Genomic DNA, 12,385 nt, shown 5'->3' with positions numbered 1-12,385 from the left:
AAATGACAACATCCGTTTATGATAGTGTATCAACCACGTTTGGCGTCAAAATGAGCACGCCGTTGTCATTTTGACACCGAGATTTTGGCAACGGTTTCAACAACAGACGTGCATGAAATGATCACATACGTGGTCATTTCGAGCACGCCCCGTTGTCAGATTGTCAACGCTTCGTTGTCAGATCGTCAACGCTTCGTTGTCAGATTGTCAACGCCCCGTTGTCAGATTGAAACCAATGGTGGTCATTTTTTTCATATCCGTTCCTTTCCCATTTTATACCCTTATTAGAAGAAATGAAATATTTTGAAAAGTATTTTATTAAACGAAACCGATTACATAAATTCAATATAAATACATATTTGATTTGACAAAATAATTCGAATTACATATATTCAATGTATAAAAACAAATTTAATTAACTTAACTCTGAAATAAACTTTTCCATTATTCATAGGATATAAGGAAATGGGTAAGTAATAAAATCTAAAATTGGTATTAAAAAAGTTGTATCCTCATTCAGAGAACCAACTTCATACGATTGTAAATGATAATCAAAGTTTTTAACTTTTACTTGGTTACATAAAATGTAAACATTTTCATTTTCAATTATTTAATGTTTAATTTTGAAAAGTTCAATTGCGTCATTATTTGTTGCTAAATATATATAATTATAATATATATAATTAAATATATATAATTATACCTAGTTCCCTTAAAAAAATTCATCAGACACTTTGCAATTTTGGTAATTTAAAACTGGCTTACTTTTTTTGTAACAATATTCCTCTTTTGCCAAATCTGCATCGGACAACTTCGGCCATTCTAGAAGAAATGTATGGCTACTTAAATTTTTTATATCTCTTTGCCGTATGTTAAAAGATCTTTTCCATTTTTCGCAGATCGATCCCCAATCATTACATTCTCTTAGTAAGGAAGCTTTCAATGAATTTTCAACTGATTCATCAACTTCGGGAACATCTTTGTTGCAAAAATTAGGAGACGTGTGAGTTGCTGCTTTGCTTGTGCTAGGCTCTGAATTCAAAAGCTTTATTTTTTTGGACTTCTTGTTTCTATACTTGGCATAAAGTTTTCCGCTTACGTTGTTCTTTCCTTTTCTTGAAATGTAATAATAATCCTAAAAATAAAGACATTTTATAAGTTAAGAAACTACATAATCAGATACGTTATTTATATTGTTAATCTTACCCTCATTTCGTTTTCAAGAGGAAAAACGGAACAAATTTCGTCCAATATGCGCATATAGTCTTGAGCGTAAAGAGTAACATTGTTGGTTAAAATATCTTCAATAATTATATTAATTATATCATCTCTTTGCTCGTCACTTAATTTCTTATTAGCACTACTACATTCAAGCGCTAGTTTCCCCTTCGAGGTATGTGTTAACAATTCCTTTAGATCCTATATTAAATAAAAAACTACATCAACTATGCTTACACAAATATTACTCTTACTTTACCTCTGACAGAATTCCTTTGGCTTTTGAGCAGTTCGAACCTGTAGTGTCGGGAGTACCGGGAGTACCAGGAGTACTTGCAGGTGTCTCGTTGCGTTTCCACCATTCACCTATTTTAGATGGAACTGACATAGTTTCGTCATCAATCCCGAGCTATTGTTATGACAATATTAATACTGAGTTCAACTCTGTAATAAAAATAATACGTACCTCTCGTTTTTTCCAAGCAAAGAGCTTTTCTCTCAGTCCCAATGGTGGCACTGCTTCCTTTAAATCTTCTTTTTTCAAGTACTGCAAACTGCGAAATGTTACATGTGATGCTAAAAGAACAAAAAATAAAATTCTTTGTTAATTACACTGATTAACTGAAAACTTCATTTTTATTTACTTACCTTTTAAGTGTTCAAAAAGCGACTCCATATTTATTCCTTTTAAGAACTCCATCAACATATAATCGTCCTCATTGTATTCCGCATCTTGACTGATGCAATGGCTTGTATCGCGAACCACAACAATATTGCCATCGATTTCAAGCAACTCACCAATGATATTTTGAGGCTCTTGCGAATTAATATCTTGAATATTATTCATTTTCAATAAATTTTTTGCACAATGCGTCCTTTCTCTTTCAATAACACGAAAAAAATGGTAAATATGCAGCCGATTGCACACGAGTAAAAAATGACAACGGTGGTGCATGATTCATACACGGTCGTTGCTAAAATGACAACGACCGTGTATGATTCATGCACGTCAGTGTACAAAGTAACAACGGTGGTGCATGATTTATGCAGGTGGTGGTGCATAATTCATACACGTCCGGTGTCAAATTGACAACGACCGTGTATGAATCATGCACCACCGTTGTCATTTTTTACTCGTGTGTAATCGGCTGCAATTACCAATATTAAAAACGCAACGTTGTCATTTTGAGCACATCGGTGGACAAATTAAGCACGGCCGTTGTTGGTACCGAAAGTTGACCACGTCTCGGTGTCAATTTGAGCACGTTCGTGTACAATTCACCAACAGCCGTTGTTGAAAAAAAGAACAACGGGTCGTTGCGAAAATGACAACATACGTGCTTGATTTCGCAACGGGGTTTTTCCCTCAGTGTAAGGACTGCGTTAATTTCGGCAGAACTTTTATACTCTCCACCACGAAATATATTGAAGTACAATGGAACAGTTAGTTTCCTTTCGCTTAAGAAAGTTCTAATCTCTTCCGCCTCGTTAACCGAAGAACATCGCTTTCTTTTAAACAAGATTTAATAATGAGACATCAATGGAGGCAGGGACGTACGCAATGGACGGTCATGGGGGCCCTGGGGAAAGTTTTGTAGTCCTAAAGAAGACTAAGTACCAAATTTCAGCAATTTGAGTAAGATAATGTGGCGAAATCTTTCAAAGTTCCAAAAATCGTGAGATTCCGTTTTGGGGGATATATCAAAACGTGGACCTATACTGAACATTTTTTGGGGGAATATTTTGTAGCCCCGAAAAAGACATGTGGCAGAAACCCTAAAAATACCGACAATAGGGAGTTACCGTTTTATGGGGCTTGTTAATTATACCCTCCATATTATGGGAGGTTATAACAACAGATGTTGCGTAACGGCACTTGTGCTTGTGATTAAACTACATGTTTGGATGCAAACTTTTGCTGAGCAACATTAACGTCGCTAAACATCTAAATAGTTTACTATATATTTAATATTGGAACACCATAACCAATGTTTTGTGAGAAAGTGATTTAAAAATATATAAAACCGCAATACTCTCGAGCGCAATAAAAATATTCATAGAGCGAGTCGGCGGAATCAACTCAAAAAAATATTTATTTATTAGTCATTCTTGAAGTCGGAAGGAAGCAAAAGTTGCGAATAAACACAAAATGATATTTTCCAATCAAACCATTAAATTTGTTTTGATTATTGTTAATTGTTTTAATATAGTGAGTATTATTTTTTAACAATAAATAATAATATTTCAAATATCTCTATTCATAAGTTTGGTGCCATCATTCACATCGTGGTGACTATACTGAATTATAAAAATGCCCCAGAAATCGAAAGCATGATCATGAATTTTGTCGGTATGGTCATGTCGGGTATTTGTAGTGCTGCAGCATTCATTGAGTCTACAATTCTGTTGGAAATTGTAAGTATCTTTGGTGGGTACAGTAAAATAAAATATTGATATGATATGTTTATTTCCACAGTTGGCCACGGCATACCTTTGTGAAATTATGACTATAACCATTCTATGGATTTACTCTGTCAACTCTTTTTGTATTTACACGTTAATAGAAATGGTAAGTATTGATTTCAAGACTGTAAACGAAAATTTGAGATGGGATAAAATCTCGTTCGGATGTGTCTAGGTGTAGGATATTGACTGAGGATATGATGGTTGGGATGTTGTATTGGCATATCATAAAGGTTATAAGAGTGTTGTATTGAGTTCGTTGTAAACTTCTCCACAATGTGTCGCTGATAAATTGGTCCAAAACCAAAGATTAGGTATTGTTGGCTCATCTACTCAAACACTTATGTCATTTATGCGGACTACAGATGTACAGATGATGCCGTCATCAGCACATTATACAATTTTGACTTCTGGTGGTGGCTGAAGGTGTCTCGTAAGATACAAATTAAAATTTTTGTGGCACACTCATTTTTTCCGACATTGGTGGAAGATTGTGTCGAATATCTACTCAAACACTTATGCCATTTATGCGGACTACAGATGTACAGATGGTGCCGTCGTCAGCACATTATAAAATTTTGACTTCTGGTGGTGGCTGAAGATGTCTCGTAAGATACAAATTAAAATTTTTGTGGCACACTCATTTTTTCCGACTTTGGTGGAAGATTGTGTCGAATACTTTAATCCAAAACTGAAACTACTGTAAGCTCGAGTGGTCTGAGTTGATTAAAGCCGTTCGCTATGTGGGATGAGGAATTTCCACTTTTGGCACATTGCAATGATGGATATTGACTTAATGCCGTGCTGAAAGCGCCCGTAATGCCAGCCCAGTTGGTTTTTTGTAGTTTGCGAACGTGCGGTTATCCTGTTCCTCGCTTGGCTTATCTACGTATAACATGAAGAACAAGTATTCGTGCGTTAGCCAGGTAGCATAGGGAGCGACGAGCTGACTATTGTTATGTCAGGAGAACTAATGCGGTTCGCATTAACACGCGTAGGAAAATATTCATTGATGGCAGAGAATCTGCCATTGATATTCCGCATTGGCTGGGGGAAAACTGTGAATACCACATTTCATTATGAGCATTAAAATCGTCAAACACGATATTGTTATCCCACTGCAGATTTTCTTCTATATAGGGTGATAACTATATCCAATACTGTTGGGATATACACATTGGAGATCTGAGGCAACATTTAAATCCTACAAAAAATTGTGAAAATCAAATTGGATTTTGTTACAGATCGTACAGGCCGATTTTAGGTATTTTGGACCCTATATAGCTATATTGAAATCTGATCCGATTTTTTGTAGGATTCGTTTTCAGCCACAATAATGACCTGGTAAAAAATGTTCATCAATTGGACATTAAATGGCTTTTAGAGAATTTTCGAGAAAATACACCTTTGGCCCCATACAAATTTCTATGGAAACAAAAATCGCCCGGGTGGCACGGGTTAACCTTAACCGATCGTCATATAATTTCATATATATAAGGGTATTGGGTCACATGGGAAAAAATCAGGCAGTAGGAGTTCCAATCAAAAAATGTTTGTTTTTGTAGGAGCTCCAACCAAAAAAATGTTGTGTTGGGGTCAGTCTACTGTACATACATACATATGTATGTATGAATATTTATTTCTTAAAATTTACACTTCTTTTTTGTTTGTTTTCTTTAAAGATATTACATGGAATTATAGCGGCCATTACATATTATCTAATTCATCGGTTGCGTAAAGTGGATCTTGAGACAGCAATCAAATCTATGATGACACCGGTCAGGATGCCATTGAGTCCACAGGGCAGCCAATTACTCATAGCAAACGTTCCCGAGAACCAATATTGTTCTGTTGAATAATAACTTCTCGGACATCGTTGCGGTTATTCATGGGTCTATTATGTCTCCTTCTATGTATGAGGACACAAAAAACAATGGAATAAAACAATGTAAATGACTGGAAGAGAAAAATAAATAAAATATTCAAATGAAAATATTATTATGTATGTATACGATGTATGTATGTATGTATATGTTCTTAGCTTTACTTCCGTCACCAGTAATGCCCAGAAGAAAAATTGTTGACGACGTGTCATAAAGGTGTGAGACTTCCAGTGGGCCTCTAGACATCCCGTCTGATGAAGAATCCGACTGTCACTGGAATTTAAATAGCAACTGTCAGGAATTGTTAAATGTTTAAAGGCATAATCTTGTCCATTGAAAAGACCACAACAATTTAGCTGTAAACATTGGAATATTTCAGTTAAGATTAATGATCGTATATGAACCTTTTTTACCTACCCTACTTTGAATTTCATCCATTGGTTTTGGATTGGTTCCAACAACACGCCATGCTGTTTCCAAACTTTGCAACGTGTGAAAGTAGATGCCGTGCGGTTGAAAGGAACGAATTTGAAGATACTCTATTATTAGCAGAGACGCCATGAAAAGTGAATACTAAAAACATAGGAGAACACAGATTTGATATTTAAATTATAATCATTTGAATATTGCTGGTACTTACAATAACATTGACACCCAATATTTCGCTGCATACACCATAGCAACCAATAACGGTGGTCATAATTAACAGACCACACAACAGAATTCCCAAGATGAAAAATGCATGGCCTTCAGTACCAGGAGTTGAGTACTTTACACCCAAGCCATCAATAACCAGGTTAGCTACAGCAATAATCTGTAAGACAATTTAAATTTTTTTTTCGAATCTGCAGAAGATTTTCTGTAAAGGAATAATGTACAAATGCGAGTATTCTATGTCTTTTCCGATGTAGTATTCCATTAGGAATACTACTTCTTGAGGCTATTCATCACCTTTGATCATTAGATGTCTGAATGTAGTTAATTTTGAAGTAACTCCCTAAGAGGTAGTTTACACTAGCCATCAATGTTATATGTGCTGATATTTTCCATCCTTATACAGTCGCTAATGTGTGCAATATTGGGGATTTTCTGTACTCCATTTACTTTTTGCGTCCAAAAGTTTTGCGTGAAAAGTTATTCTGCTTAATCTGCCTGTGGGTCTATCTCCAATTGTAGGAATGTGGCTGCTCCGATGGGATTTAACCACGAAGCTACTGGATTAGGTAGGTTTGGAAGGGCAGTTGAAAATGTGCAGTGTGTATTGCAAGCCTATGCCGCATGCTGGGCTCATATTTTGCGATCCTTGCCCTATAGGAATTTAAACGGCTGCACCATCCCGAGCGTGTTGAGCTAAAACTACTCTGGCTTGTCGAGGCAGCTGGCGCTCTTAGATGCGATAGATGGGCGATGTTGGGCGATGTTGCTGTACTGGAAGAATCTTTGCCTCTTCATGTAGATGGTCCACTGAAGACAAGAGGAGGCACCCTGTTACAGTTCTGAGAGCGGAATTGAGACAAGTTTGAATATTTTTTCACGTTGGACTTATATTCGCAGACCAAACTGGCGCCGCATAGCTTACACAGACCGACCTATCGCGTTACATGTGGTCAACAAAGTTTCTTTATCTGCACCCCAAGTGCTGTCGGCTAGGGACTTGAGGAGGACCTTCTTCCTATATATAAGCTTGTAGCAGATAGCTGTGGCATGAGCGGACGACATGAACATACTTTAGAATCTGAATTTTGGGGTAGTTTGTGGTTGGAATTCCGGAGGAAACTCCCTGTTTCACTCTACGGGGCTTGGAGTTCTTGTTCCTGAATTCCACGTACGACTGGCGTGCACACATATAATTGATTATCCAGTATTTCAAACTTGGCCAGAGGATCCGATGTCCTCAAACAGCGTGGAGTGTTTGACAGCATCGAAGGCTTTTGATAAGTCAAGCGCCACCATCACTATTCTGTCTGTGTGGAGATCTCGTGCAGCGCTGTTGTCGTGCTGTGCTACATACGGAATCCATGCTGATGATCGGCAACTGGATAGCTATTTCTGACGCTGGGGAGGACTAACGCCTCAAAGGTTTACGGCCACAAAAACGAAATCGGCGTGTACGATTCACCTTTGCTGGCATCCTTGCCTGACTTCAGTAGCGGGACAATCCTGCACATTTTCCAGACTTCGGGAACGATGTGGGTGACTAGCGACATGCTGTTGTTGTAGCAAGGCAAATGTGTTAGTTCGTGTATTATTTCAGTTATCAGGTTCCTCTGTACCCAGATTCAAGAATTCTGCAACCTGGACTGGTTGCGTCCATAAGGAATCAGGAGACAGGTTAGTGGGGTTAGCTAGGCAGCTAAACAAATGCAGTGTATCGTGTGGTCCCAATCCACATGCTTGACAGGTGTTGGGTATCGTGGCGTCAATTAGGGCCCAATATGAATTGAGGCGGCTGCATCGACCGGATCTTAACTGGGCTAAAACCACTCGTGTTTGCCTTGGCAGCTGGCGTTCTTCTGTTGCGATGGATCTCGGTACTGCCTGCGCAACCATGTCAGTGTAAATGCTATCCAAGCCTGCCTGATAAGCTCGTTGGTCTAGAGGTTCTCTTTTATACCTTTGGACCTCTCTCTCTAGATCATGAAGATCTCTCCTGACGTGCCTGGGTGGAGGAAGCCTGTCCATTAAATCGTGACAGGGATGCTCACTGCGATAACACCCAAGCAGGTACTGCATCGACAACATTTTATTGTATTGACGCACGGGTAAAATCTTCGTCTCCTCATGAAGTTGGTCCACTGGTGGCATGAGGAGGCACCCTGTTGCAGTCCTCTGGGCAGCATTCTGGAAGGTTTGAATCTTCTTCCACTGCGTAGAGCTATCCTTCGCAGACCACGCTGGCGCCGCATAGCTTGCCACATACCGGCCTATTGCATTGTAGGTGGTCAAAAAGGTTTCTTTGTCAGCTCTCCAAGTGCTGCCGGCCAGCGACTTGAGCACCTTGTTCCTACTTCTGATCTTATCGCAAATAGCTGTGGCATGCGCGGACGACTTAGACATGCTATCGAACGTTACACCCAGTATTTTGGGGTAGTTAGTGGTCGGAATCAGTGCACCATCGGCCAATATGTTCATTGGGAGCCTCATTTCAGCCGTCCATGTGGTGAACAGTGTGGTAGTGAATTTAGCGGAGAATATTTTCATATTCCTCAGATGGAAGAACTGCACTAGCTCAGCTATGTAGACATTTAACCAGACATTTAAGTAGCGACATGTTGAGGACTTTAATGAGATACTCCACTCTCGGCACATACAGCTGTTTCAGCATTTCCATGGAGATTCCATCAAACCCCACCGCGTTCCTGATGACATTCTCAACATCATCCATTGTAAATTGTGGTGGTTCATCCTCGGCGACGTAGTACTCTTCGTCCTGTCACTCCCGGGGTGCTCGACAAATTGTTGATTGAAATAACTTGCGCAGCTCTTTGGGTCAGTCAAAGTAACCTCGCCAAATGTGACTGAGGTCATATATTCCTCATTTCCAGGGTTCGAGAGTGACTCATCCGTTGCCCACAATTGATTAATTCCGGGCCCAATGTTGCAATTCTTCAGATGATTTAACCACTTGTTCTTCTAATGCTCACCGACCAACCTGTCAACTTCCAGTGCCAGCTCCCTGACCCTGGGGTCACTGGGGTTGGCACGACGATGCTCATCTCGCTCATTTGCTAGTCTCGTCGCCTCTGCTGGGAAGTTTAGTCTCACTCCGAGTGAGTTACTCCGGGTACTCGACCAGCAGTAATGTGGAACGCGGCTGCAGCACTGATGATGTCTCGGAACGTCCTTTCCGCTACCCGAACGTCAGAAGGATTGGGCAGATGTCTGAAGCAGTGATTAGTGAACTCTCTGAAACTTGGCCAATTAGCTTTCCCATGATTGACAGGTTGCCAGGTGACGTCATTTTTCAGACCAGGTGACAAGATGGTTATGTCTGGCGAACTGTGACACTCTCCGCTAATTCTGGTAGGGGCGTCCTCATTGGCCGTGCAAAACATAGAGCTGCAGTGGCGGCCATATAATTAAGAACGACATCGTATTGAATAATATTTGCCTTGCTACATTCCAAATATTTGAATATTTATATGGAACAAAATTTGTAAATAAATTACACGGCAAGCACTTTCAAATAAAGCCAAAAGATGTTTTAATTCGCCCTCCTTTATACGAAAGAAACCACGATTTATTAAAATAGTTATAAATCGACATGTCCACATAATTAGGAACGATATAAGTAAAGGTTACCTAAAGGTAATTTTCATGCACAATATGTGAATATATTGTTATGTATTTTAGAAATCGGTTACTTTGATCCATTTCTGGTATCAAATGTCCTTCAATGGTACATATTATTGAGTTTGATAATTAGGGCATACCTAACGTTTTCCAAAATTTGCCCATATTTTGCCGAATTTATTTTATTTTTGGGATCTAAAGCGACAATTTTGGCTTCCTCTCATTCCCTCGATGACGCTCTGAACGATACCCTGTGATAGTCGTTCCATAATCGGCGCATATTTACCCTTAAATTGGTTTTTACCACACTTCTTTGAGTCCTTTACGAGGGAATTGTCTGCAATATAGTCCCTGTCGTAGTCCCTCGCATGAACAAGTTCAGAACATCCCCCTAGATACACACATTCCCGACATTTATTACATCTCACCGGAGCTTGATTTGGGTGAAGATGCGGATGTGACAAACCGAGCACAAATATATCGGTCCTGGGTTTTTTCCGTCCCAATACGGACCAAACTAATCTGGAGCAAGCATTCAAACTGGTGCTGCATGTCACGCGGCCCATTATATTATTATATCTACTTTGATGGTCTCTCTTATTGCACACATGAAGACACTGACTATTGGATAGGCACGACATACATATTCACACCTTCTTATCAGACATAGATCCCACATAGACACATAAATATACATCGGAATTTTATGCAACCCCTATTTTTGGTCCGATTCATGTAAAATTTTGGGACTGGACATATTTTTGGCTTCTGATTAAATTGCAATCGAAACATATGACATATGCAAAAATATGAAACAAATATTTCAATAATAGGTACAAAAATGTTTGTGTGTACAATTTTTCTGTTTAAAATTCTCTTCAGACAAGTCAATAAAATAGAGAAATGTATAACCACAGCCACAACCTTCAAAATAGCGAAAATCGGGAGGTATCGTTCTATGGGGGCTATATGAAGACGTGGACCTATACCCACCCACAAATTTCAGTTGGATTGTTTTATACCCTCAAGGAAGACTTAATACCAAATTTCAGCCATTTCGAAGGGAGGGACCACAACCACAACCTTAAAAATACCGGAAATCGGGGGTACCGTTCTATGGGGGCTATATGAAGACCTGGACCTATACCGACAAATTTCAGGTGGAAAGTTTTATTACACCAATGAAAACAAAATGCTAAATTTCAGTCATTTCGGTGGGATATTGAGGCCAAAACCTTCAAAATACCGAAAATCGGGAGGTGCCGTTCTATGGGGGCTATATGAAGACGTGGACCTATACCGACAAATTTTAGGTGGAAAGTTTTTTGCCCCCAAGGAGACTTAATACCAACTTTCAGCCATTTCGGCGTGATATTGAGGCCACAACCTTAAAAATACCGGAAATCGGGAGATACCCTTCTATGGGGTCTTTATGAAGACCTGGACCTATACCGACAAATTTCAGGTGGAAAGTTTTATATCACCAATGAAGACAAAATGCTAAATTTCAGTCATTTCGGTGTGATATTGAGGCCAAAACCTTCAAAATACCGAAAATCGGGAGGTGCCGTTCTATCAAGGCTATATGAAGACGTGGACCTATACCGACAAATTTTAGGTGGAAAGTTTTTTGCCCCCAAGGAACATTTAATACCAACTTTCAGCCATTTCGGCGTGATATTGAGGCCACAACCTTAAAAATACCGGAAATCGGGAGATACCCTTCTATGGGGTCTATATGAAGACCTGGACCTATACCGACAAATTTCAGGTGGAAAATTTTATACCACCAATGAAGACAAAATGCTAAATTTCAGTCATTTCGGTGGGATATTGAGGCCAAAACCTTCAAAATACCGGAAATCGGGAGGTGCCGTTCTATGGGGGCTATATGAAGACGTGGACCTATACCGACAAATTTCAGGTGAAAAGTTGTATACCCCCAACGAAGACAAAATGCTAATTCCAGTCATTTCGGTGGGATATTGTGGCCACATTCTCAAAATACCGAAAATCGGGAGGTATCGTTCTATGGGGGCTATATGAAGACGTGGACCTATACAGACAAATTTTAGGTGGAAAGTTTTTTGCCCCAAAGGAAGACTTAATACCAACTTTCAGCCATTTCGGCGTGATATTGAGGCCACAACCTTAAAAATACCGAAAATCGGGAGATACCCTTCTATGGGGTCTATATGAAGACCTGGACCTATACCGACAAATTTCAGGTGGAAAGTTTTATACCACCAATGAAGACAAAATGCAAAATTTCAGTCATTTCGGTGGGATATTGAGGACAAAACCTTCAAAATACCGAAAATAGGGAGGTGCCGTTCTATGGGGCTATATGAAGACGTGGACCTATACCGACAAATTTCAGGTGGAAAGTTGTATACCCCCAACGAAGACAAAATGCTAATTCCAGTCATTTCGGTGGGATATTGTGGCCACAATCTCAAAATACCGAAAATCGGGAGGTACCGTTCAATGGGACTATATGAAGACGTGAACCTATACCGACAAATTTC

General features: G+C 39.4%; 2 protein-coding genes and 1 long non-coding RNA gene across 3 annotated transcripts; 1 reads left to right on the top strand and 2 right to left on the bottom strand.

Annotated features, from left to right (window-relative positions):
- Nucleotides 1-301: 301 nt before the first annotated feature.
- On the bottom strand, nucleotides 302-1,627 carry LOC141387044 (uncharacterized). The gene is made up of 3 exons (XR_012408465.1): nucleotides 1,478-1,627; nucleotides 1,207-1,419; nucleotides 302-1,135 (listed from the first exon to the last, which is right to left on the bottom strand). It is a non-coding gene; the product is annotated as an uncharacterized lncRNA (long non-coding RNA).
- A 1,711-nt stretch (nucleotides 1,628-3,338) lies between these two features.
- LOC141387377 (uncharacterized) lies at nucleotides 3,339-5,663 on the top strand. The gene is made up of 4 exons (XM_073956986.1): nucleotides 3,339-3,427; nucleotides 3,484-3,633; nucleotides 3,695-3,787; nucleotides 5,364-5,663. Exons 1-4 carry the CDS (start codon nucleotides 3,368-3,370, stop codon nucleotides 5,538-5,540), a joined length of 480 nt encoding a protein of 159 aa, XP_073813087.1. The 5' UTR covers nucleotides 3,339-3,367; the 3' UTR covers nucleotides 5,541-5,663.
- On the bottom strand, nucleotides 5,591-8,369 carry Tsp42Ep (Tetraspanin 42Ep). Its single transcript, XM_073955650.1, has 4 exons — nucleotides 8,325-8,369; nucleotides 6,205-6,378; nucleotides 5,982-6,137; nucleotides 5,591-5,920 (listed from the first exon to the last, which is right to left on the bottom strand). The coding sequence occupies exons 1-4, from the start codon at nucleotides 8,367-8,369 to the stop codon at nucleotides 5,591-5,593; spliced, it is 705 nt and encodes a 234-aa protein (XP_073811751.1).
- Nucleotides 8,370-12,385: the final 4,016 nt, after the last annotated feature.

This window comes from Musca autumnalis, unplaced genomic scaffold (genome assembly GCF_047663935.1).
Source record: "Musca autumnalis isolate F117 unplaced genomic scaffold, ASM4766393v1 scaffold_5, whole genome shotgun sequence".
NCBI classification, from domain to species: domain Eukaryota; kingdom Metazoa; phylum Arthropoda; class Insecta; order Diptera; family Muscidae; genus Musca; species Musca autumnalis.
The sequence above is the reverse complement of the archived record's forward strand: the minus strand, read 5'-3'. Positions and strand labels throughout refer to the sequence as shown.